Below are 27,689 nucleotides of genomic sequence, written 5' to 3'. Positions count from 1 at the left end.
TAATTAACTTAACAAAACATTTTATTTACACTGGTTTGATTCTCGAAACGATGGGGGTTGCCAAAAGCCAGTCTGCATATTTTGCCAGGATAGATATAAATGTTGCAGTTTGAAAAAGTCAGCAGCTTAATATTTTTTGTTAGAGGTAGGAGACCTGTACTTGCATAAGAAACACACCTCACTTGCTAATTATAGCCACTTCCAAGTCAAGCCAAAGCTTGACAGCATTGTCTATACATTGTGCTCAAGTCAGCGTCAGTGGTTAACTGCACATCCAACGATTCAGTGTAGAAACACTGCAAGAGGAAGTAAAACACTGAAGCTACTTTTGCTGCTCATGTGAAGGGGCATTATCCAGTTTCCAGCTGTCAAGACAGTGATTAGTGAGGAAGGAGGAATACCACATAATGTACAAACATCCAGCAGCATGGGGTAATGAGGGTATAGAGTACTGTGGATCCTAATCAGAAGTTAAAAAGGCACTTTGTAGCTCATTCACTAACTACTTATTCCAGATTAATAGGCAATGACCCTCGTATTTGACAATATGGGTATTATCATGATAGCTGGATGCAGAAACTTACAGGTGACAAAACACAATGTAAAACAAATCCAGCAGTAGCTATAGTGGTTCTTGATTTAAATGATCCCATAGTTAATTCTGTTCTGCCTTGTACTGAGGTTACAATGAAATTGCTTTTTTTTCCCCCCAAAGCAATTAACCCAAAGCCAATTTTCAGCATTCCAGCAACAACAGCAAAAGTGAAAAATGTTAAAGAGGCATTTCCTGTCAAAGTATTGTTCAACCATGTGAAATATGGTCTTGGCTTGCTCAAAGACAGAAACAAAGTTTAAGGAAACCACTTGACATTTGGATGTATTCCCCCATTTACATGCAGCACTATCTCAAGCCATCATCTCTGCCCTAGAACCAGAGGAATTTACTCAGGATGGAACCAGGGATTAGTATCTTCAAGCTACATTGAATATTGAGTACAGGTGGGTCAGCTAGCAAAAGTTAATTCTGACAAGAAATCTAAATGTAGAGATGCTGGCATTGGACTGGGGTAAACACAGTAAGAAGTCTCACAACACCAGGTTAGAATCTAACCAGTTTATTTGATAGTAATCTCACAAGCTTTCGGAAACAGTGGCTGTGAAGACTTGCATTCTAATCAGTACTCTGTAAACTGTGTGACTTTATATGCCCTTCCCTGATCAGAACCTTCCACACACCTGCCGAAGGAATGCTGTTTCTGAAAGTTTGTGAGATTACTATCAAATAAACTGGTTGGACTCTAACCTGGTGTTGTGAGACTTCTTACTAAGAAATCTAAAACCAGATAAATCTCAGTAAACAAGTGATTCGTCTTAATTAACATTTGCCAAATTGTCCTTCCAGCTAATCCAATCAAAGGCAATTTTCACACTACATTGGCTACTGATAAGTGCACAAGTCAGCTGATCAACAGCAAACGCATTGAGAAACCAGCCTCTGATTGGACAAGCTGGAAACAGAGAAGTTCTGTCAGCAGCTAAGTCAGGTTACGAGCGAAGGCAAATGTGCTGTGGAGTGAGGTAGGCCATAGCAATAGAGTGGAAGCAGGGACTGATTCAGAAGTCAGAGTGGAGGGCGGCAAGCAGGTATGAGTGTTTGTATGTCTGAGAAAGAGGTAGGTGGGCATGTGAATGAGAAAAAGGGAAAGGTGGTTGAATGTATAAGAGGCTGACAGAGGTAGAGCAAGAGGGAGAGAGAGAGAAACACGGATGGGTAGGTGTGCACGTGAGTGAGAGCTGGGTTGGTATGTGGGTGAGAGAGATCTGTGTATCCGTGTGCGTATGCCTGATACAAGAATCCAGCTCTCCAGCAACACTCCTATTAAACAGATCTGTGAGCAAAGGAAGCAACATCACTCCTCCTATTAAAAATGACAGAAAGATAAGACTGAAGCATTTGCTGAATAAGATAACATTTTAATTATATAATAAAGTGTATACAAATAAGAAATAGAAAATATTTTTATCAATTTGCTTTTGTACCTTTTTATCTATTGCATTAAAAAACATTGTGGTTTAATGCTGGGGCAAGATCGGGGCGAGTTCGGACATGCAGGAAGGTTAGATGCTGAGGGAAGGGGTTGGATGTTGGGAGGTGGGGGGTTTGGAGTCAAGCCCACGCGTTTGGAGGGTGGAGGGTGGTTTGGGGAGGGGGTTGGGGAGGGGGTTGGGGATGCCCCGGGGTGATTGGTCGATAGGGTGTCCCATTCATGGCTCAGTCTGGGTGTTAAAAATAATGATACTGAAATTAGACATGCTTTTATTTCTTCTAACTCTTTCAAAGCACTCAGGATAAATTTCAATTTACAACTTCATTTGGCATGATTTGGTTCAATGTTACAGCAAAATAAGAGCAGAAATGATACATTCTTCAAAGCAGCTGGAGGGTTATATAGGTAAACAACTCTAACAGTAGCTCGAAATAGTGCTTCTTCAATTCATACTTTGGTGCCATAGAGGTTTACAGCATGGAAACAGGTCCTTTGGCCCAACTTGTCTATGCCACTCCTTTTTTTTAAGCCACTAAGTTCCAATTGCCCATATTCGGCCCATATCTCTCTATACCCATCCTCCCATGAGTGTCTAAATTTTTTTGAAAAGACAAAATTCTAACCGTTTCTACTACAACCTCAGGCAGCTTGTTCCAGATAGTCTCCACCCTCTGTGTGAAAAAATTGCCCTTCTGGACCCTTTTGTATCACTCCCTTCTCACCTTAAACCTGTGCCCTCTAGTTTTAAACTCTCCTACCTTTGGGAAAGGATACTATCTAGTTGATCTATGCCCTTCATTACTCATAGACCTCTAAGATCATCTCTAAGCCTCCTATGCTCTAGGGAAAAAAGTCCCAGTCTATCCAGCTTCTCCTCATTACTCAAACCATCAAGTCCCATTAGCATCCTAATAAACCTTTTCTGCACTCTTTCTAGTTTAATAATATCCTTTCCATAATAGGGTGACCAGAACTGTACACAGTATTCCAAGTGTGGCCTTGTGACCTTCTTGCACTATTGATCAGGGATATTGCATGTACAGTGTTGTTGTCGCAGCTATGCAGTTTGGAGGTCAGAATAATTTGGTGGCATCAGGTTTAGCTGAAGTGATGAGATTTCAAGAGTATTGTCTATAAGTACACACTATCCCACACTGGCACAGGGACAAACATTATTCCCTGGAACTATGCAGCACAGAAGAAAACAAATCAGCTCATCATGCCTATGACAGCTCTTTGAAAGCACTATGCAATTAGTTCCATTCTTCTACTCCCATAGCTCCAGAAATTGTTCCCTTCCAAGTATTTATTGATTCCCTTCTGAAAGTTACTGCTTCCAACACCCCCTCAGGCAATGTGTTCCAGGCTAGAACGGTTCCAGCGGTGCTAACCACTGCCTAAAAAAATCCAGCAGTGACAGTGAAAAAAAACAAAGATTATTAACTGGAATCATTTCATGAACATTAAGGACAAAGAGCCCAAATAAATCCAGGGCTTTTTAAGATCTGAACAGTTCTGGAAAACTATTTGAGAAACTGCACAGCTACACACTGCATAGTGAATATTTTTGCTGGAGAAATAGCACAGCTATAATCTCTCCTCTGATTCTTCCGCCATAAAAACATTGTCATCAATACTTCAACAAAAGCAGTGGCCAACTCCATCTCTGTGCATTCTAACAGTGGAATGCAACACAACTAAAATTGCTGTGCATGAAACATGAAATTCAAACTGTGTTTGCAGCATACTGGATGCTACTAACTCAGATTCGTGCAATCACAAAGATTAGCTCAACAGATTATTTTGTGATACAATTTCATGTCTCACAGACACATATTTTCCAATCTATTCTTCTTAAGTCAAGTCTGTTTCACTCCACTCCAACTGTTTATTCATTTTTTTGTTCACTGAACATTGAACAAATCTTTTTTTCTCCAATGATCAAACAACATTTTTTTTCCCTGAATCACAAATGGACTAAAATACCTTCCTTCATTCTACAATCAACTTGATAATTCCTTATCCACTTCATTACATACCCCAAAAATGACATAAAATCATTGCCAACTAAAACAGCCATAAACTTCTCAATCCCCCTTCCACGATTGGTATGGCATAAACATTTTTGAATCTAAGTACATGCCCTGCCATTCTTCATGATCCCAACCTAGCCACAGTTCCACATTCAAAAATTTCCTGATGCTAAATAACATATCCTCAGCCAAACCCAGGAGACAGTCTAACTGTTGTACTTGACACAATTCTCAAAAAGTATGTCACTGTGTCCCTAACACCTGCACTAAGTAATGCAGTCCCACTTCATCTAAAAATGCAAACATAATCACAGCTTAGGACAGTCTATAGTAAATATATGCAGCGTTTGAAATTGTGTTTTAAATGAATAAACATTTTTATAAAAATGTAATAAAGTTGACTTGTAATAAAGGAAAAGATTATATGAAGATTTAAAGGAAGCAGTATTCACGAATAAGCTAAGTACCAGTTGAGAACTCAGCTCATATCCCTGGATGCTCTGCGCGATCATTTCTTTATTATTTGTGCACAGAATGTACGCGACCTGATACGGCAGTGTTTATGTCCGAGGGCTTCAAGAGTCAACTACAGTGTAGGACTGGAGTCATACATAGGTAAGATCCTTTGCCAAAGGAATCATAGCAACCCTACAGTGCAGAAGGAGGCCATTAAGCCCATTGACTCTGCACTGACTCTCCGACACGGTAACGTATCCAGGCCCTTTCCCCAACCCTAACCCTACTCATTTACCATGGCCAATCCACCTAACCTGCACATCTTTAGAATGTGGGAGGAAACCCACAGACATGGCAAGAATGTGCAAACTTCACACGGACTTAAAGAATTAGGTGTTTAACAAAATAGCAACTTCTCATGGAAATTTTCCTGGTGCAAACCAATTTCCAAATCTATTAAACTTAGTTTCACAACCTGCTTTTAGGTGATTTGAATCCTGGCTTGGTCAGCAAGCATCATAGTCATTAAGCTACTATACGCACACTATCCTGGATCAAAGTCATTAGGGAAGTATAGTTGCATCAAGAACCAGAGAAGAGAACCAGAGAAACCCGACAGTGAAGAAAGAGGCCATTTGGCCCATCGAGTCTGCACCAACCACAGTCCCACCCAGGCCTTACCCCCATATCTCTACATATTTACTCACTAATCTCTCTAAACTTTGCATCTCAGGACACTAAGGGACAATTTTTAGCATGGCCAATCAATCAAATCTGCACATCTTGGGACTGTGGGAGGAAACCGGAGTACCCAGAGGAAACCCATGCAGACATGAGGAGAATATGCAAATTCCACAGTCAGTGACCCAAGCCAGGAATTGAACCCAGGTCCCTGGAGCTGTGATGCAGCGGTGCTAACCACTGTGCTACCGTGCCAAGAGGTTGTTCCCTTTTCCAAAGAGATGCTGTATTGACATTAGATTCTAGGCCATGAATGCTAGATAGAAGCAGGAGCATACTCTGTATAGTGAACAGCAAAGATGGCGACCTTCTGCACCCACGAGAGAAGTTCAGTTTTATACCCAAGACATAGGTCGATCCCTGCTTCTGGATGGATTTTTCAAGGATACAAAGATCAATATCTTCGTTAGTCTAAAATCAAGCTGAAGTTTCCTCACATAAAGGGTAGTATAAGTTTGGAACTCTATTCCACAAATGGCAGTTGGTGTTAGATCAATTAAGTTGAAAACAATATTTTGTTAACCAATGATATGGGGCGAAGGTGAGTTGCATGGAATTACATTGCGATTATATTCTCATTGAATGGAGGAGAAGGCATTCGGGGCTAAATGGCATACTCCTGTTTCTATGTTTAATGCTACAATACAGTTCTCCACAAGCATCAAGTGTTCACAATTCATTCAGCCTTATCTGTAAAGTGCTGAATAATGAGGATGAGCACTATCCTACTCTTCACTTATTGAGTCTGCTGAGATGAGTGGGAGGAAAGCAATGTCTTTCAGTCGAGACTGGCTAATTCAGTACAGCAGTGATCTAACCCAAAGCCTTTTGCTCTGTAACCCTTGTTATCATACACATGATGCATTTACCCATGAGGCAAGCTCAACTGGTCTTGATGTACAATGTAAAAAAAAATTAGAAAGCAGTATAGAAACTAAGAATTTCCAAATTGATCATGTGTGTGTTAGCTCAGCACACACTAAATCAAATTTGTAATATATATGCTGAATGCAAAGCTAATTATAGCTTCAGCCAAGTAAATCTATGAGAAGTATCTGCACCCAATATACTGTTTCCATTAGAGAGTAATCAGAGATTGGCATCATAATTTTACTGCAAAATAGGCATTCCAATTTAATTTATGATTGGCACAGTCTCTGCTTCCTATTCATACAAGAGGAAAAAATACAATGTTATATGACATTTATGAAGTGAAGCTTTCTTTATCTAATCTGAGGTTATCTGCTTTCCCTTTGACATACTTCACTAGTCATGCACCATGCTCAGGTAATAACTCCACTAGGGGATACAGGGAATAGAGACATAAATCCTGAAACTCCTCAGGCACTGGAATTTACTTCCCCTAAGAATTACTACTCAACAACAAACAAGGGCTTCATTCAATGTTTATGATCCACAACGAACAAATTGACGGCAATAGGAAGCTTGCTAATGCAGGAATGCACTCACTGGCCAAAACAAATTTGGAGTATTCAGTTTGCAGGAATACATATTGCCAAATTTGTGATGTGCTATGGCTAGTGGTGGATTCCATTCAGCACAGACTTGGCAGTTGCAACACATACTAGTGGCATTAATACTAGACTAATTAATTTCTAACACACAAAGCACTTACCTCATCGTAGAGACTGCCACTGACATCTGCTCCATAGATTGGTGCAACAAAGGTCAAATTTTTCCAGTATTTACGTTCAAGATCTTCGTAATCTAAGTGTCGAGGAGTGCAATATCTGCTTTCACATAAAAGGAAATGAATGCATTTTTAAAGTAAAACAGAAAAAGACACCTTAAAGCTATAAAAATATAGAATATGTGCACTTCAATATTTGCACAGCAGTGCCTGAACATGGATGTCAATGGAGGCAGTGCACTCCAAAAAACTGACTCAGCAATCTTTCTGGGAGTTATCACAGAACAGTTTTGAAAGTTCAGCCTCATTACTTCATTCTCCTCTTCTCTCCCAAAGTAGCAGTTGGAAGGGGATGGTGGGAGTCAATTTATTGTTCAGCTATGTGACAAGGAACTAGCCTCAAAAAAAATGCAAAAACAGAGAGGTTAAGCAGTAATTCCACTGATAGCAGGGTTGAAGCTCTATGCAACAGTTCTACTGGAAGATTGATCTCAGATTAATTTCATTTCAGCCACGCATGGATGTTAGCACATTTGTCATGGCCAAGCATCAGAAACAAAGTTTACATCAATTGAGAGGCAAAGACAACTGCTTCGGCACTGTCAAAGACTGCATCAATGGAAAAAAAGGCAAATCACCAGAGATTTAGCCATTCATACAACTGGGCATGAAGATGCCAGGTGATGGACACCTGCTTACACTCTCTTCTCTTCCAGAATAAAAGATTATTTTGTCAAATCAGATATCAAGTTATCTTTGTGGCATAGCCAAATCAAGTTTTAACTTGTTATTTCCTCAATATTTTTTGTTTAATTTAGCACATCAGGAGTCACGTACAGAAATGTCTGCTGATAGAAAGTAAAACAGACAGATATCAGATATCATGGAATACCAGGAAAGGTTAGTGGAACATAGGAAAATGAGGACAAGTGAGGTGGATCAAACTGGGTGCAAGCCTAGGTCAGCGAGATTAAACGTTGGATGCTGATTTAGTCACATGGCATGACAGGCATTTAAAATTTGAATTAAGTAAAGGTCAAACAAACTAGAATAAAACAATAAACTTAAAGACCAAGTATTGGGATTTATATTTTCTATACAACTAATCAAAAAGAGGTAACTGAATTTGGGAGAGAATGGACCAGACCCTTTAATATCAGCAGAAAACTAAGAGGGAAGTGTCCCAGAACAAATAATAATGAAGCCTCAAAACAAGTAGATTCATCTTGAAAAAAATAACTGAAACTAGACCAGCTCCAGTACATTTGCAGGAAAGGACTCTTAAAAGGCTGTATTGTAAAAAAAACTCTACAGCAGATCACCATATCAGCAAGAATGGATGGCATGGCAGCAAGCACTGCTGCCTCACAACGTCAGGGACTTGGTGACAGCCTGTGAGGAGTCTGTATGTTCTCCCTGTGTCTGCATGGTTTCCTCCCACAGTCGCAAGATGTGGAGGTTAGGAGAATTGGCCATGATAAATGTGCAAGGTTATGAGGATAGGGTGGGAGGGGGGTGGATGTGGGTCTGGGTAAGATGGTCTTTTGCAGTGTCGGTGCAGACTTGGAGTCATACAGATTTACAGCATGGAAACAGGCCATTCAGCCCAACTTGTCCATGCCGCCTTTTTTTTTTGAAACCCCCAAGCTAATCCCAATTGCCCGCATTTGGCCCATATCCCTCTATACCTATCATATCCATGTAACTACCTAAATGCTTTTTAAAAAACAAAATTGTACCCACCTCTGGCAGCTTGTTCCAGACACTCACCACTCTCTGTGAGAAGAAATTGCCCCTCTGGACACTTTTGTATCTCTCCCCTCTCACGTTAAACCTATGCCCTCTAGTTTTAGACTCCCCTACCTTTGGGAAAAGATATTGACTATCTAGCTGATCTGTGCCCTCATTATTTTACAGACCTCTATAAGATCATCCCTCAGCCTCCTACGCGTTTGACAAGGTACCTCACAAGAGGTTATTGCAGAAGGTCAGGGGGCATGGGGTTGGGGGTAGGGTGTTAGCTTGGATAGAGGACTGGTTGTCAAATAGGAGGCAGAGAGTGGGGGTCAATGGGTGCTATTCGGATTGGTGGATGGTGACTAGTGGAGTGCCCCAGGGGTCGGTGCTGGGGCCTCAGCTATTTACCATTTATATAGATGATCTGGAGGAGGGAACCGAGTGTAGGGTGTCGAAATTTGCTGATAACACCAAAATTGGTGGAAAGGCAAATTGTGCGGAGGGTGGGGAGAGTCTACAGAAGGATCTAGATAGGCTGGGCGAATGGGCCAGGAAATGGCAAATGGAATTTAATGTTGGCAAGTGCGAGGTGGTCCACTTTGGTAGGAATAATGGTAGGAAGGATTATTACTTACGTGGAGAAAAACTGCAGCAGGCGACGGTGCAGAGGGACCTCGGGGTCCTTGTGCATGAGTCGCAAAAACCCAGCTTGCAAGTGCAGCAGGTGGTCAGGAAGGCGAATGGGATGCTGGCCTTCATCGCAAGGGGGATTGAATATAAAAGTAGGGAGGTCTTGCTGCAGCTGTATAGGGCATTGGTGAGGCCGCAGCTGGAGTACTGTGTGCAGTTTTGGGCGCCGTACTTACGCAAGGATATTTTGGCCTTGGAGGGAGTGCAGAGGAGGTTTACTAGGCTGATGCCAGAGTTGAGCTATGAGGAGAGGCTGAATAAATTAGGCTTGTACTCGTTAGAGTATAGAAGAATGAGGGGAGATCTCATTGAGACGTATAAGATGATGAATGGGATGGATAGGATAGAGGTGGAGAGACTCTTCCCGCTCAGAAAGGATAGTAGGACTAGGGGGCACAGCCTCAAGATAAAAGGGGGGCGGTTTAGAACGGAGTTGAGGAGGAACTTCTTCACTCAAAGGGTGGTGAATCTCTGGAATTCTCTGCCCGTTGAAGTGGTGGAGGCTACCTCACTAAATATTTTTAAGACGCGGGTTGATGGGTTTTTGATAGGAGAGGGGATTAAAGGTTATGGGGAGAGGGCGGGAATGTGGAACTGAGCCACGACAGATTAGCCATGATCTTATTGAATGGCGGGGCAGGCTCGAAGGGCTAGTTGGCCTACTCCTGCTCCTATTTCTTATGTCCAGAGAAAAAAGTCCCAGTCTATCCAGCCTCTTCTTATAACTCAAAACATCAAGTCCCAGTACCATCGTGAAGTGTCGTGACGTGACGTGAAGTGTCAATCGGAACCTATTGTTATCAAGTCACTACTGCAGAGGTGTGATTCTAGGTCTTAAAAATTACAAAGCCAGATTTTTGAGTGAAAAAAGCAGTTTCTCAGCACATACTCCAATCTTGTCTTTCACACCCTGGCAGTGACAGATCACCTGGTATCTTCCTACTGCTCTGTACCTGTTTAATTTAATGCCTCAATTCAGCAATACAGATTGCCTGTAAAAGCAAGTAACCTGGTTGCAAAAGGAACTCATACGGCACTATGATATAATCCATTGAAATACTTAACTTCCCAACAAGCTTGAGTATATAACTGCAGCTACCTCTTTTAAAACCCTGGGATGGTGATCACCAGGTTCACAAGATTCATTGCCACATCATCCCATTAAAGAAATATTACCAGACAAATTACTTTATTGATTTCTTTAAGTGCTTCATTCTTGCTATATAATTGGTTTCCAATTACTTCCAGAGTATCATTTGCCTTCTATCGTGAAGACAGATACAAAGTATTATTTAATGGCTCTACAATTTCCTTATTCCCCATTAAATTTCATGTGTCTCTGCGCCTCTAATAGGTTCACATTTATTTTCACTAAGCTCTACCTATTGATATACCTATACAAACAATTAAAATCTGTCATATATATCCTCCTACTTTCCACATTCACTTTTCACTTCATTGATCCTCCTTTGATGAATATAAACTCCTCTCTAGCTTTGGGCTTCTTAGTCTTTTAAGCAAAATTATGCGCCCCTTTCTGTTAGCCACAGTTGAACATTTTCAACAAGGTTTTTGTGCCTCATGTAGGTAAACACAACAAATGAGGAACAATGCAAAGAATCTTAAAAATGGTAAATCTACATTGTGATGGCGCCTTCACTGACAGCAGTAATGGTGGAACAACAGCTTCTTCCACGAATCTACTCTTGGCAAACTGCTGAGATTTGGTCTTGATAAGTTATCCAACGTTGCATTATCAGATCAATAACTTTTAATTTTCTATCATTCGCTGTACTCGTGGAAATATCTATCAATGAATGGAATTGGTTGTCTAACAACCACTCCAATAGTTAATAGGTTGAAGAAAGATTTTTGGAGTTCCATGAGGAGGACCTGACCCAATTATTGGCATTGATATTGATCAGAGTATTTCAAGTACTGGTTATACAAGAACTTTGATTTTTGACCATGGCAGGTTTTATTCTAAATTAGTTTTTCAATTTCCAGTTCCACCAAATCATCCTCATTTGCAGCATCCCACATATAAAAAGTGGGATCTCCATTTCTTGCCTTTTACACTCTGACCTGCAGGAAGAAGGATTTTTGCCCTGAACCACTCTCAGTCTTCAACGAAACCGAGCAAAATATTACTATCAGAGGACATAATAAAAGCTGTAAACTGGCATGACTGACAATGAACACAAGTGACCATATTCATATTCCTCAAATCATAAACCTAGTCACAAGAGTGGTTCTTGCACGCCCTGCAGCACATAGCTCTCTAGGGAAGATTGACTGGTTCAGCCTCTCAACTGAGAGGATGCATCTCGGCTGGAATAAAAATGTTTTAAATTAAATAGAAAGGGACCTCAATCATTTGTGTTATAACGGAAAGCCAGTATCAGCCAAAAATTACCCAATAATAGAACTTCAGCGAGCCGGAGTGCGTGATTAAGTGAAATAATTCTGGAACAATACATTTCCCTTATGCTGTTCTACACAAAAATAGTCAAGATATAAATCAAGTAATCAGATCCATTTTCTTGCTAAATCATGAGAGGTCTGTGGTGAGAGGTATTCATTAGTGGGTTTCTTGCCTGTGCTTGGCTACAGCAGCTTTGGAGCTGTACACTATTCCTTATCACCCAACCTTGGTTATATACAGAAGATGAAATGGTTTTCTGCTAACTAGTGTAAGCTTCCTACTTAAATGTCTTCCAAACAGTTGTTTTAAGCTTCACAGACTCACCTGTCAGCTGGTGTGCCACATCAGAGAAATATGAATTGGGTTGACAGGAAGGTTTGCAGCAAAAATACTTGGTAACTGCAGAATAGTTGAAACTGAACGTTTTCAGGGCAGTACATTAAACATGCAAACTTTAAGCAGAGGATAGCCTAAATGAGATCGTATTTTTAAATACATTTATACATGAGTATTTTCTCCGAATTTTCTTACTATTAAAATGAAAACACATGAAACAATACATATTTGACATTGTACTTACTTATCACTATTGGCCAAGCATTTGAATTCCTTTACAGTCAATTGCTTTTTCTGTATGTTATACTGGGTGAACAGACCAGACTGTCCAGTGACCATTTGTTGAATCGGAGCAGGAATAACCAAGTTGTCAATGTTATCATAATTTCTTCGAGGTTTCCAACCCTTCGGTGGAATTACCTGGACAAAAGAAAAATTTTAGAAGATGAAAGCAATCCTGCACCCAAGGATACTGATGTAATCTGAAGTGGCATTAACACTGCCAGATATTAATCTGCTAGTGGTTTTTTTTGCATTTGTGGAAGTAACAGGCAAATTCAATCTTATTTATCATACATCAATTGAGTGCAAGTTTATGACGATTATAATGGCAATCTTTCTTCTCAACGTTTTGTTAATGCTGAATGGAAACTATGGGGGGGGAACAAAATCGAGCAGAGGTGGAAGGGAGAAGTGAGAGCTAAGAGAGATGGGAACGTGGAAGAGCAAGAGAGGAATGGCAGTCAGGGAATAAGGAAGATGGAAGAGAAGGATAGCATGCAAGAGGGCAAGCATTGAGAAAAGGAGGATGTAACACTTTTACATATTTGTCACCAGCAGATACAGACAACAAACCTTTACATTATACCCAAAGAAGCAACTCAGTGCCACAAAGAATATTATGAGAAAACATAAATCTACCTAGCAAGATCTGAACTAATCGCTTTGATACAAGCAGCAGTACTGTTTGACTAAAAATACATTTCTACTGCACATTTTGTCAAGATGTTCAGGGGGGGGACGGGATGAACTGGATCCCTTTTATTATTCAACCCCCTCTGCTGGTTGCAAAAAATTCTGGAAAAAAAGGATCCCTCCCTTCATGGATACCTTTTTCCAAGTTAAATATCTATGTTTTAAAGGGAGCCAATTTAAGCAGGTTTCCTGAGTTAAGAATAGAGTGACTTTATTCACTACTAAATGCAAGATGATGATAAAACACAGGTACATACATTCATACAGATTAGAAGTGAGAATTGACTACAAAGTAAGGAAGTAAAAGAAAGGTAAACGAAACAGTCCTCAACTCATGAGGAGGAGGTGTCTGAGTATTACAAGTATAGCAATTTGAGATTCTAGTACCGCAGACACAGTGACACCCACACCCACCACCACCACCCCCTCCCCATTTACACATACACACACAGGCAGTTTTGTGGATTGTGGATTTTGTGTTCCAGGAATATACAAAGACTGGGACAAAAGCCAGCAGAAAAGCTGCTAAAACAGCTGGTTTTTGTCCCAGTCTGTGTGTGTTCCTGGAACATGAAATCCACAATCGACGAGTGCATCTGGACATTACTCAGGATATTTCTTGATGAGATGATACTCTTCTCACATTATGTCCCATTGTCTCCACAGAAGATAGCAATTGATTTCAGTATGCTTTAGAAGTACCTTGTCTAGAAACAGGATGGCATTCCATTATCTCTCAGCAATTAAGCTAGTGATTGACTTTACATCCTCAGCCATCTTTGACTTGTATGTCACGGATCTTATTTAAAGTTCAATATTTCCAGATGTTTCTTTCATTGTTATGACAAAAAAAATTGCTTCATCAGATTTTAAATTCTGCTGTAAGTATATTGCTGCTTTTCAAGAAGTAAGGGAGAGATGTAATATGAAAATATAGGCCAGTTAACCAGGCATCAGTTACTGTGAAAATGCTGGAATTTATAAAGAATATCTTAATGCACTTAAAACATTGTATGATCAAATGTAGTAAACATTTTTTGGGTGCAATCATACAAGGAACGGTGTTCCAAAAGCTGGATAAACTCAGTAGACCACACTGACATACTACGCACAGTTTTGATCCCCATATCTATGAAAGGTACAGCAAAGATTTACTAGATTGGTAATGGAATGGTGGGGCTGTCCTATAATGACAGACTGCATAAATTGGGACTGTACTCTCTGGGGTTGAGAAGAATCAGAGGATTGAAAATTCCGAAGGGGCATGATAAGATTTGCCCAACTGAGGAACTAGTTCACAGGGGCACAGCCTCAGGATAGGTGTCAATCATTTACGACAGAAATAAGCAGTAATGTCTTCACTCAAATCAATATGAATCTGTGAAATTCCTTTACACAGCGCCATGTGGTTGCTCCATCATTCAATAAATTTAAGGCTGAGATAGACAAATTTCCTAAGGGATGAGGAATGAGAGCGTTAAATTGAGACAAATTAACTATTAATGGCAGGCCAGGCTTGAGTGTCTACTCTTCTTATTTCTTACGTTCTTATGTATTGTGTTATTAGATTGAGCTAACCAATTTACTTTCCTAATAATTTGTTTAAAAGTTCTTCAAAGTACAATAATTTATAAACAATTATTTTAATTGTCCACTAGAAAGCATTTCAAAGAACTTCTGGTAAAGTCAAGTATCAAGCATTGGCACTGTCAAGAGATAAGGCAGATCAATGCTTCATTATACTCCTTGGTATCACTCCATCATGTAGAACAAGTGTGGTTGTGGCTGTCAAACTTGGGGCCTGTCTACTGCCCACAGAAACTGAAGCCTATTTCTGCTACTATCTTGTTATACAAATGCACCAGTTTTCATTATAATGTACAGTCCACAGGGTCCACTCTGAACGCGTGACCCTCAGAGAACACCCCCTTAAAAAGGCAACACTACCACACTTATGACACATCTTTCCAGTGCTCAGTTTAATGTCATTCTTCACAATTTTTATAAATATTCATATCCTGTTCTTCTTGAAAACATTTAGAAATTTATGTCTTTATCATTGCTCCCAGTGTTTTCACAACCTACTACCAAGCCAAACTAGGTGTACTTTTCCAATCTGCATTTGTCCTGTCCATGAAAGATTTATTTTGTATCTTTAAAACTTTTCTTCTTTCTAGATCTTTCTCTTTCTGTATCAATCCCCATTTCAACATTCCCATGTATTCTCTTATTCTTTAAATCAGCTTGTTTAAATATTGGCTTTTGAGTTGACTTCCTTTTGTTTTCTAGCCTCTTGTTTATTCTGATTGGTGGAATATTACAATCACCAGATCTTCTGCCTTGCTTCTGTTTTCTCCTCATTGATTATTGCATTATGTTTCATTACCCAAGCAAGTTCCTTAACATTAGAGATACATTCCTCACAATCTCTATTTCCAATTTGCATACAAGCTATTTCTATTGTGCAGAATTGAATCCCATCAATTTAATACTCAGCACAGATCTACTTTATCCTCTCACACAAATCTGCTCCACCTGCCCCCTGATTATCTGGCGGCCTACCGCATAGAAAAATAGTTCTATTGCTAATTTTTTGCCTTTGCTTTCTTCTAATTCCTTCCAAAAAGATTAAGTGCCATTTCCAGTATTCACTCCATTGTAATCATACCCATTCTAACAAATAATGTCCCCTCCTCTCCAACTTAATTTTCCTAGTCCTTGCATAATACACAAAATACTGCAAGTTAATTCCACACTTATTGGATTTCAGTCAGATTTCAGGCATGCCTACAACTTCTATTTGCTCCTTATATCCAGCAGTAATAGCTCATTCATTTTGTTTCTTTTACACCTTGTATACACAGATGTATATTTCAGGTTATACTTTAATATCTTTATTTCCCCTTTCCTATTTAATCTTACTCTACAATCAGTTCTGCTGCCCCCTTTCACCCAACGACAGTGACACACATACTACTAATTTTTTTTTAATGCTAAGTGACATGCATGCACACATGCACGCACACGCACACACAGCACTAGTTTTAATCTTCCTTACTATCTTATTTACCCTTCCTATAAGCATCTTGGCATCCCTCCAGTTTAGATGAACTTTGTCTCTCCTAACCAGAGCTGATCCCAATGTTCTGGGAAAACCTCCATTCCACACCATCCCTCAATTCAGCCATCATAAATGTCATGTGTCCTTGCCTAACCTCCCCAAATAATGTAATGGAAACTAGTTCAAAGCTTACCTTCTTCTTCAGCTTTAACCCTAACTACTCACACTGCTCCCGCTGGAGCGCTGTTTCCCATGTCATTAGTTCCTACTACAACCTCTGGTAGTTCATCTGTCTTTTCTGAAATGTTATTGACCTACCCCCATTGTTGCACCAGTGAGGTATCAAAAAAAAGTTATCCATCCCTCTAATTAGTTGATCTCCCACTGCCATAACTCACTTTTTTTCTCTTCTTTTTCTGTGTTCCCTTGAGGTAGCAGCTTGCTTCACAGCACCATGACTTTGCTTTTGGTTACGCTCCCTTGCATCTCCAATCTTGTCCTCATCACAAGCACAATAGTGAATAACCATTGAAATGCACAGGTGACCACTTACTAAAACTCTCGCTCCACAAATCTTTCTTCCTTTAGCATGATGTGGTGTGTGTCCAGTTCTGCTGCTTGAGCAATGTAACCATAATAATGTGGTCCAGTGATATGTACAATGTTCTCTCTGGAAATCCAGCAAGGCCAACATCAGTCATACCATACACATAACTGGCACCATGATGACTTTGTTGTTTAGAAATTTTAATCCTGGTTTTCAAATCCCTTCATGAATCTCCTCCAAACTCACAACTCTCTGAAATACCTGCACGCCTCTAATTTTAGCCTTCTGTACAGTTGTTCCACTCCTGATGGCCATTCAATCAGTCATCTAGGCCGCAAACTCTGAAATTCTCTCTCAGACTCTCTATCCTTCTTTAAACCACTTCTTAAAAACTCTCTTTGACCAAGACTTTTGGCGATTTGGCCTAATATCTTCTTATGTGGCCAGTGACATCTACAATGTTCCCATGAAGCACCTTGGAATGTTTCATACATACAAGTTGCTGTTAAAATCCACTACCTTAGTTTCTGAAAGTCCTTTTTTAACCTGAGTGGGAAAGGGGAGGGAAGGTAGGGACGTAGTATCAGTGTCACTAGAGTGGTAATTCAGTGAGCTCTGGGGGCCAGGGTTCAAATCCCACCTCAACAAAAATCTGAATTCAATAAAATTCTGCAATTAAAAGTTTAATGATGACCATGAAATCATTTTTGATATAAAAACCTATCCAGCTCACTAATGTCCTTTAGGGAAGGAAATCTGCCGTTCATGTCTTGTCTGTCCTACATTTAACTTCAGATCCACAGCAGATCCATAACTGCTTTCTGAAATGACCCAGCAAGCCACTCTGCTCAAGAGCAGTTCGGGGTGGACACTAAGCGCTCATGAGTGAAGAAAAATAACTATTAAAATTAACAGGATAAACTTAACTGCTCATCTTTCCATTCAAAGTAAAATGACTAGGAATGCAAATTCCTGGTCTATGATCCAGTAAATCTCAACATGTGAAAATTTGTAATTCAGGGTATTGTCCATTTTGAAATGTGTCTGCCAATACATTCCCTGTAAAAAGTCTGACAACACCAGGTTTTAGTCCAACCGATTTATTTGATAATAGACTCACAAGCTTTCGGGGTTAGCCCCTTCGTCAGGTGAATGGAGAGTTCTGGCCTCAGACAGAGCATAGTTTATATGCTGTATATGCTTTATATATGCTTTATATGCTCTGTCTGAGGCCAGAACTCTCCATCCACCTGACGAAGGGGCTAACCCCGAAAGCTTGTGAGTCTATTATCAAATAAATCGGTTGGACTAAAACCTGGTGTTGTCAGACTTTTTACTGTGTTTACGCCAGTCCAATGCCGGCACGTCCACATCATGAATACATTCACTCACAGTGGGTTACTGTCAAATTAGTGGCAGATTCAGAGGCTGCATATATTTTTAAGAAGGAATTTGATTTGATAGAATAGGTCCGGATTATTTTGACTACTTTCTGACTGATCCATGTGTATTGTCTACATTTCATATGTGCAGCATTGCCAATCTATAATGCAAATTAGATTGATGTAGGATCGATTAAAAAAATCCATGTTTTGACAATTTAACCAACTTTGTTCTCAAACATTAAGCTACTTTTCTTCCCATGTTTTGTTTCAAAATGTCTTAGTCAACTAATCCAAGCTGAGGCCAGCAATCTCCCAAAAGGGAACAAGATCAAACATGGAGGTTATTTTTGCATGCCTCCTGTGTGACAGTGAGGAATGACAGTGACAGCATTCTGACAGCACTCTGCCATGTCCAAAGGATTTTGTAGTCTCAACAAGCGTAGAAAAATTAATGATGAGAAATTAGGTAAGAAGAAAGCACTAATCAAGAAAAATCTTAATTTTTAAATGAATAAAGGCATAGTATACTATAATTGAATAAAATAATATATATTTGTTTTGCATAACAGTTTTGGGGGGGGAAATTCAAGATGTTGTACAAACTGGATAAGTGATAAAGGCACTTAGTGAATCATACAGACTAGGATTATCTCAAATTCAACACCTCCTCTGTTTGAGCTAGCTGACTGCATTTATGACACCAGTAGAATACTGTAGAGGAACAATGAGGGGACGGTTCAAGTACAATTGAGGCACAATCCCATGGGGGGAAAATGATTGGGAAACCAAAATCAGAGCTTCCTGGATTTTGATTTATTTTCACTATATACATGTGGTAAGTATTGTTTCTTGCATGCTATACAGAGCATACCGATCATAGAGAAGTAAACGAGAGAGTGCAGAATATAGAGATACACTCGTAGCTAGGGTGCAGAAAAAAATCAACTTAATGCCAGGTAAGTCCATTCAAAAGTCTGACAACAGCAGGAAAGAATCTGTTCTTGTGTCGGTTGGTACATGACCTCGGACAGAAGGTGGAAGAGAGAATGTCTGGGGTTCTTAAGTATGCTGGCTGCTTTGCCGAGGCAGCAGGAAGTGTAGACAGAATCAATGGATGGGAGGCTGGTTTGCAGGATGGATTGGGCTACATTCATGACCTTTTGTAGTTTCTTGCAGTCTTGGAGCAGGAGCCATACCGAACTGTGATACAACCAGAAAGAATGCTTTCTATGGTGCATGAGAGTCATAGCTGACATGTCAAATTTCCTTAGTCTTCTAAGAAACTAGAGGTGTGCTTTCTTAACTATAGTGCCAGCATTGGAGGACCAGAAATGGTTGTTGGACATCTAAAAACTTGAAGCTCTCAACCATTTCTACTTCATCCCCGTTGATATAGACAGGGGCATGTTCTTCTCTAGGCTTCCTGAAATTGATGACAATCTCCTTCATTTTGTTGGCATTTAGGGAGAGATTATTGTCGCCGCATCAGTTCACCAGATTCTCAATCTCATTCCTGTACTCTGTCTCGTCATTGTTTGAGATCTGACCCACTACAGCAGTGTCGTCAGCAAACTTGAAAATTGAGTTGGAGGAAAATTTGGCCACACAGTCATAGGTATATAAGGAGTACAGTACAGGGCTGAAATCACAGCCTTGTGCGGCACCAGTGTTGAGGATGATGGTGGAGGAGGTGTTGTTGACTATCCTTACTGATTGTAGTCTGTGAGTTAGGGAGTTCAGGATCTAGAGGGAGGAGCCGAGGCCCAGGCCACAGAGTTTGAAGATGAGTTTTGAAGGAATAATGGTACTGAAGGCTGACTTGTACTCAATAGATAGGAATCTGTCATAAGTGTCTTTATTATCTAAGTATGCCACGGTTGAGTGCAGGACCAGGGAGATGGCTTCTGTTGTGGACCTGGTAGGCAAACTGTAGTGGATCCAGGCAGTTCAGGAGGCTGGAATTGCTTAGTGCCATGAATAGCCTTTTGAAGCACTTCATAATGATGGATGTCAGAGCCAAAGGATGACAGTCATTAAGCCATGGTGCTTGGCTTTTCGTAGGTACCGGGATGATGGTCGTCTGCTTAAAGCAGATAGGGATCTCAGATTGTTGTAAAGAAAGGTTGAAGAAGTCTGCGAATACCCCTGCCAGCTGATCCACGCAGGATCTGAGTACTCTTCCAGGTACCCCATCCAGGCCAGTCGCTTTCCGCAGCCTGACCCTCTAAAAAAGCTGCTCTGACATCTGCAATGGTGACCCCAGATACAGGTTCATCCAAAGCTTCCGGTTAGAGGGCACGTTCTCACTGACCTCTTGCTAATAACGGGCATAGTATACATTGATCTCATCAGGGAGGAGTGTGTTGGAGTCGGCGATTTTACATGCCTTCATCTTGTAACCTGTTATTTTGTCTTGCTATTGTCAACTGGGGTCTGTGTAGGTAGCCTGGGACTCTGGCTTGATCCAGTACTGTCTTTTAGATCTTTGATGGATCTCCTTAGATCATATCTGGATTTCTTGGAGAAAGCCTCAGCCGTGGACATCAGCAAGCAGTGGATATCCCTGTTCATCCATGATTTCTGGTTGGGGAACATGCGAATTTGCTTCTTCGGCACACAGTCTTCTACATACTTACTAATGAAGTCAGTTACTGTAGTGGCGTACTCGTTCAGGCTGGTTGCAGAATTTTTGAATACTGACCAATGCACTGACTCCAAGCAGTCCCATAGGAGATCATCCGATTCCTCAGACCAACATTGCACGACTCTTTGATGGATTCTCCTGCTTCAATTTTTGCTTGTAAGCCGAGAGCAGGAGCACAGCCTTGTGGTCTGATTTGCCAAAGTGTGGGCGGGCTATAGCGCAGTAGGCATGTTTGATATTTGTGTAGCAGTGGTCTAGGATGTTTGGGCCTCTGGTAGAACAAAAGATGTATTGGTGGTAACTTGGTAGTACGCTCTTGAGCTTGGCTTGATTGAAGTCCCCGGCCACGATGAACAAGGCTTCGGCGTGTTTCGACTCAAGGCGATTTGTAGTGGTGTATATTCCATCCAGCACGATCTTCACGTCCGCATGGGGTGGGATGTAAACTGCCATCAGGAAAATGTTGGTGAACCCTCACAGAAGGTAGTAGGGAAGGCATTTTAGCGTCAGGTTTCCTAGGTCTGGGGAGCAGAAATTTGCCGGTGTTGCTACGTCTAGGCACCACCATACGTAGATGATGAAGTAGCAAGAATAAGCAGGGAAAGTGATTGTGCATGGCATTTGAAAGATGTCAGATTGACAATTCGAGTCAGAACCATGCTGAACGTAGAAGGTTCAGAACAAAAGTGAAAAAGGAAATAAAAGAATCAAGGAGAGAATGTGAGAAGAGACAAGCAGCTAACAGAAAAAATAATCCAAAAATCTTCTCTTGGCACACAAATAATAAAAAAGCAAGAGAAGGATTGGAGCCAATTAGGCAACAAGATAGGAATCCATGTAAGGGCATAGCTGAGGTACTATACGAGCATTGAGCGCTTCTGTGTTTACTAAAAAAGATGTCACCTAAGTTATCAAAAGTGGCTCGATGGCCTGGTAGATAGCTACTTCACTGCCCAGGATCCGAGTTTATTGCCAGCCTCATGTCATAGAGTCAGAGAGATTTACAGCATGGAAATAGGTCCTTCAGCCTAACTTGTTCACGCTGCCCTTTTTTTAAGCCCCTAAGCTAATCCTAATTGCCCGCATTTGGCCCATCCCTCTATACCCATTGTACCCATGTAACTATCTAAGTGCTTTTTAAAGGACAAAATTGTTCCCACCTCTACTATTACCTCTGGCACTTGTTCCACACACTCGCCACCCTCTGTGTGAAAATTGCCCCTTTGGACATTTTTGCATCTCTCCCCTCTCACCTTAAACCTATGCCCTCTAGTTTTAGACTCCCCTGCCTTTGGGAAAAAATATTGACTATCTAGCTGATCTGCGCCCCTCATTATTTTATAGATCTCTATAAGATCATCGCTCAGCCTCCTACGTTCCAGAGAAAAAGTCCCAGTCTATCCAGCCTCTGCTTATAACTCAAACCATCAAGTCCTGGTAGCATCCTAGTAAATCTTTTCTACACTCTTTCTAGTTTAACATCCTTTCTATAATAGGGTGACCAGAACTGCACACAGTATTCCAAGTGTGGCCTTACCAATGTCGTGTACAACTTCAACAAGCCATCCTAATTCCTGTATTCAATATTCTGACCAATGAAACCAAGCATGCCAAATGCCTTCTTCACCACTCTGTCGCAAAGTATCTTCCAACAATTTAACCATCACAGATGTGATGCTCACTGGTCTGTAGTTCCAGGCTTTTCCTTGCAGCCCTTTTTAAACAAAGGCACATTTGCCACTCTCCAATCTTCAGGTACCTCGCCTGTGACTATCGCTGATTCAAATATCTCAGCCGGGGGCCCACAATTTCCTTCCTAGCCTCCCGCAACGTTTCGGGACACACTTCATCAGGTCCCAGGGATTTATCTACCTTGACGCGCTTTAAGACTTCCAGCATCCCCTTCTTTGTAATATGTACATTCCTCAGTATGTCACTATTTATTTCCCCAAGTTCCCTAACATCCATGCTTTTCTCAACAGTAAATACTGATGTGAAATATTCATTTAGGATCTCTTGTGGATCTGCACATAGATAACCTTGTTGATCCTTAAGAGGCCCTACTCTCTCCCTTGTTACTCCAAAGATGTGCAGGTTAGGTTGATTAGCATGCTAAATTGATCCTGGTGTCAAGGGAATTAACAGGGTAAACATGTGGGGTTACAAAGTAGGGCCGGCCTGGATGGGGTTGTGGTCAGTGCAGACTCGATAGCCGAATGGCCTCCTTCTGCGCCGTAGGGATTCTACGATTCTATAGAGCAGTCAATTTAACTTCGACTTTCAAGAAAGTTTTTAAAGATGTTAATCAGGGACAAAGCCAGTCATTGGGAAAGGTGTGAATTAATTAAAGAAAGCGAGCATGGATTTGTTAAAGCAGGTTGTGCTCAACTAGCTTGATTAAGATTTTAATGAAACAACTGAGTTGATGAGTATTATGCGATTGATGTGACATACATGGATTTCAAAAAGGCATCTAATAAAGTGTCACATATTGCCAACAAGTTGAAGTTCATGGAATAAAAGAAACAGTGGCAGCACAGGCACAGCAATAGCTGAGAGGCAGGAAAGAGAATATGTTTAACAACTGATTTTCAGATTGGATAAGGGCGTAGGATTATAAAATTCAGGCACATGAGGCCATTCAGCCCAACATGTCCCTACCTGCTCACCGTAAGAATAACTCACTAAGTCCCACTCTTCTGCCTTTTCCTGTCACCCTGTAAATTGTTTCCCAATGCTTACACAATTACCTTTTGATAGCTACAGTAGAAGCTAACTCCACCACTCTCAGGCACAGCATTCCAGATCCTAACCACTCCCTGAGTAAAATTTATTTTCCTCAATTTATTGTTGTTTCTTTTGCCTATCACCTCAAAGTTGTGTCATCTGGTTCCTGCATAAACTTAAGTTCCCTAGGCATTAGTATCATCATACAATCATAGAATCTCTACAGTGCAGAAGGTGGCCATTCGGCCCATCAAGTTTGTATTGATCACAATCCCACCCAGGCCCTATTCCGGATATCCCACACATTTACCAAGCTAATCTCCCTGGCTAGGATTTTTTTTTAAACATATATTAATGATCTAGACTTGGGTGTAAAGAGCATAATTTCAAAATTTGCAGGTTTCAAAACTTGAAACTATTGTAAAGTGTAAGGAAGATAGTTTGACTTAAAGAGTATATAGATAGGTTAATGGAATGGTCAGACACATAGCAGATGAAATTTAATGCAGAAGTATGATAGGACACATTTGGTAAGAAGAACAAGGAGTAATAATATGAAATAGAGGGTGCAATTCCAAGGCGGGGGGTACAGGAACAGAGAGATCTGGTATAAACGTACACAAAGAATAGTATGAAGAACACTTTATTAATCACAAGTTCGATCTCAACTGGAGTATTGCGTCCAATTCTGCACACCACACTTTGGAAAGGGTATTAAGGCTTTAGAAAAGATGTAAAAAATTACTTGAATGTCTCCAGGGATGAGTGACTTCAGTTACATGGCTAGATGGAAGAAACTGTGGTTGTTCTCCTTTGAGAAATTTGATTGAAGTTTTCAAAATTTTGAGAGAAACTGTTCCCATTGGCAGAACAGTCAAGTGCCAGAAGACACAGATTTAAGATGATTGGCAACAGAATCAATGCAACGTGAGGAAAAAAGATTGTAATGTATGGTTAGATTTGGAATACGCTGCCCGTGTGTGGTGGAGACAGATTCAATCATGATTTTTAATGGGAAATGGACAATTACCTGAAGAGAAACTAATTGCAGGTTACAGAGCCAGTGCAGAATGGATGAGCCAAATGGTCATCTCCTGTTTTGTACCTATAATAACTCCAGGAGTCAGTTGTGAATGAACCGTGCTTTTATTGCACTAAATGAAACTTAACATAACCACAAGCCTGTGGTGAACATAACGGACTGGGACCAAAAGGATAAAGGACTTGCTTTCTATAGGGCTTGGTTTATGAGCTCCACCTTGTTAGCTAATTATTAATCCCAGGGAGCTTGTATTCAAGAAGCCCAACTCAGAGGTCAATTAGTGATTCCCCATGCAGATCATGGGGGTTATCACAGTATCCATTCAACAATAACATGAGTGATAGTCTATTCAACCTGAATCCAATACCAAACATCTATTCAAGGTACACAAATGATAATTTATATCTTACCTTTGCAAGGCCAGCTCTATGTGCACCCTGAGACTCCATGTACGCAACGTACTTCGAAAAATTCTTGAACTCTTCCATTGTGGGTTGGAAAGTCATGATTTTACATGAAGATTTTGATAAAGACCCCGATTCCTCTGTAGCCATGATGACAAAAACATGTATTCTTCCACCTAAGATAAAAATGCATTTTTTTTACTATTTAACAGAGTATAGACGCAGATCACCCCCTATACTGGATTATGCATGTAGTAGTCATTTGCCCCACAATTCTGGATCAAGATTTTAATCAATATTATAAATTATACATGCAGGATACACACAGATTGGCAACCAAAAATACTACATTTCAGTTTTGGTTGAAGTAGCAAAAGCAAAATAGATGCCACAGTCATCAGGACAGTGAGTTGAGAGTCTAGCTTCAGTGAGGAGGAAAACAGCTGTTAAAGCAATAACCTTGTCTTGTTTCAACAGCATTTCAACTGCATTGAAAAGGGGAAGAAAAAACAAATTGTGTTGAACAGTGCTTTTATTTACACTCAACAAGCCTCAATCTATTTTCCCAAGGTCTCTGGTGATTGTGGGGAGATGGTAACATAATGGTAATATCACTGGACTAGTACCTCAGAGACCCAGACTAATGATCTGGGACAAAGGTTCAAATCCCAGATGGTGGAATTTAAATTCAGTTAACAAATCTGGAATATAAAACTAAGTTCAGTAATGGCGATCATGAAACCATCAATGATCATTGTAAAATCACATCTGGTTCACTGTCATTGAGTCACACAATTTACAGCACAACAAGAAGCCCTTCAGCCCATCGTGTCTACACCGACTATCTAGTACCTATCTTTTCTAATCCCATTTTCCAGCACGTGATCCATAACCCTGTATGCTATGGCATTTCAAATGCTCGTTTAAATGCTTAAATGTTGTGCGGCTTCCTGCCTCTACTGCCCTTTCAGGCAATGAGCTCCAGATTTCCACCATCCTCTGAGTGAAAACATTTTCCTCAAATTTCCTGCCCCTTACCTTAAATCTATGTCCCTTGACTATTGACCCCTCCAAGGTTGAAAATTTTGGTGAAGGAATGAAATAATTAATGTATTTCAGGGAAGGAAATCTGTTATCCGGTTCAGACCCACAATGTGTTTGAGTCTTGACTGCCCTCTGATATAGCCCAGCAAGCCACTCAGTTCAACAGCAATTAGGAATAGGCAACAAATGCCAGCCTTGCCAGCGATGCCAACAATCCATGAAAGAATAAAAATAATTGAGGAGATTCCTCACCTGCTAAGATGAACGTGACATAGCAGCCATGGATCTCCCAATCACAGCATACATTCCATATACAGTAACAGATTGTCTGCTATCACCCAATCCATAAGAGAATTTTAGGGATTTATCACTTTGCCTGAAATGCCTCCTGACAATAATTCTGCATTTCCAATTTACCCGACTGCATCTAGTGTCCCTTTGCTTGCAGTCAGGATTTAAGTTGAAACAATAACTTGAAAATATTATACTTAATTTATCTCCCTCTCATTCACCTCACCTCCTTCCAATGTGAGGAGTCCTGGGTGTTTTAAACATTTCCACATTACAACAGTCCTCATTGTAACAGTGATTACATTTCTTTTCTCCCACAAAAGGTGGTTGAATACCATCTGGCAAGAACTGCCAACACTTGCAGGGAAACATTCCAGTTTTCCTGCTGGTGGTAGTACCTCGCTTTTTTGGTGGAGAATCGCAACCATTAACTCTGTATCTTTTCAATGATACTGCTAAAAGTTTCCAGTACTTTGTCTATTTCCGCTCCTATTTTTAACCATAGCAATTGGCTTTTAAACGTTAGCCTAGTCGCTTGTTTCCTCTTTACCCCTCGACCACATTTTCAGGAGGTTGATGTAATTTTTTTTTCCCCAGTGGTTTATCATCGTTCCTTGTCTGCAGCTTTCGTAAAGCTCATTTATTCCTCAAAATTTGTTGCATATTACCTCATTAGTCTATTTATGATAATATTTGTTCAGTCTGATTAACACTACATTCTGCACTCTCGTTTTCCTTCTTTATGAACAGTATGCTTTATATAACGCGCAAGAAGTGATACTTTTCACTGTACACTAATACATGTGACAATAATAAATCAAATCAAAGTTTGTGTTTACTAGTCCTTGGTATATACTATTTCTGCAATAGTACATACTTACAGATACTCAATTTACTTTCAAATGAACATCCTTCTAAGTACTAGTGTACTCAATTTGTTCAAGCTTTTCAAATAATGCCTTGATTGTCAGTTTTTCAAATTGGACATCAGACATAATGATTTATCCTGTGTCCATGGCAAATTTCATCATGTTATGGTCACTATCATCAACAGATCATCTGCTTCGTGGGGTGTCCCCCCATCTCGAGGATGATTTGTTTCCACTTCAGTTCGATGGGTTCTGAGATTTTAATATACGATTTGCAGATTCTGCCACGTGCAGGACAGGTAATGCTTGAAGGGTCAGATAGACCAGTTGTTTGGTGGCTTGTGTACTCTCCGTGACACTTTGACTTCACCTATGTGTTCCCAACAAAGTGTCTCATGGTACCTTCTGAAAGGAACCTTTTCCACTTTGGGCTATCACAAGCCAGAAACTCCCACGACTTGGCGGAGATGTTTCACTTTGGGCATGTTTTGAGAATGTCTTCAAAGCAGTTCTGCTCACCTCCTGGAAGTCTCCTTCCATGACTAAGTTCAGAGTTGATCAGTTGCCACTGGCATCACTATTT

General features: G+C 40.4%; 1 protein-coding gene across 3 annotated transcripts in view; it reads right to left on the bottom strand.

The window, feature by feature from the left end:
• LOC145342911 (lysine-specific demethylase 4C-like) overlaps positions 1 to 27,689 on the bottom strand; it is a 354,712-nt gene that overhangs the window by 292,004 nt on the left and 35,019 nt on the right. For all 3 annotated transcript variants that reach the window (XR_013886659.1, XM_080188495.1, XM_080188496.1), the window contains exons 2-4: positions 24,909 to 25,078; positions 12,362 to 12,537; positions 6,915 to 7,029 (exon numbers count right to left, since the gene is read on the bottom strand). Coding sequence is in view for 2 of the 3 variants with exons in the window: in XM_080188495.1 (XP_080044621.1) it covers positions 6,915 to 7,029; positions 12,362 to 12,537; positions 24,909 to 25,052 (435 nt within the window). In the remaining variant the exon portion in view is untranslated. The remainder of the gene's footprint in view (positions 1 to 6,914; positions 7,030 to 12,361; positions 12,538 to 24,908; positions 25,079 to 27,689) is intronic.

The sequence above is a fragment of the Carcharhinus amblyrhynchos genome, chromosome 5 (assembly GCF_965287045.1).
Source record: "Carcharhinus amblyrhynchos chromosome 5, sCarAmb.v2.hapA, whole genome shotgun sequence".
Taxonomy (NCBI): domain Eukaryota; kingdom Metazoa; phylum Chordata; class Chondrichthyes; order Carcharhiniformes; family Carcharhinidae; genus Carcharhinus; species Carcharhinus amblyrhynchos.
This window is presented reverse-complemented; position numbering and strand designations above follow the sequence as displayed.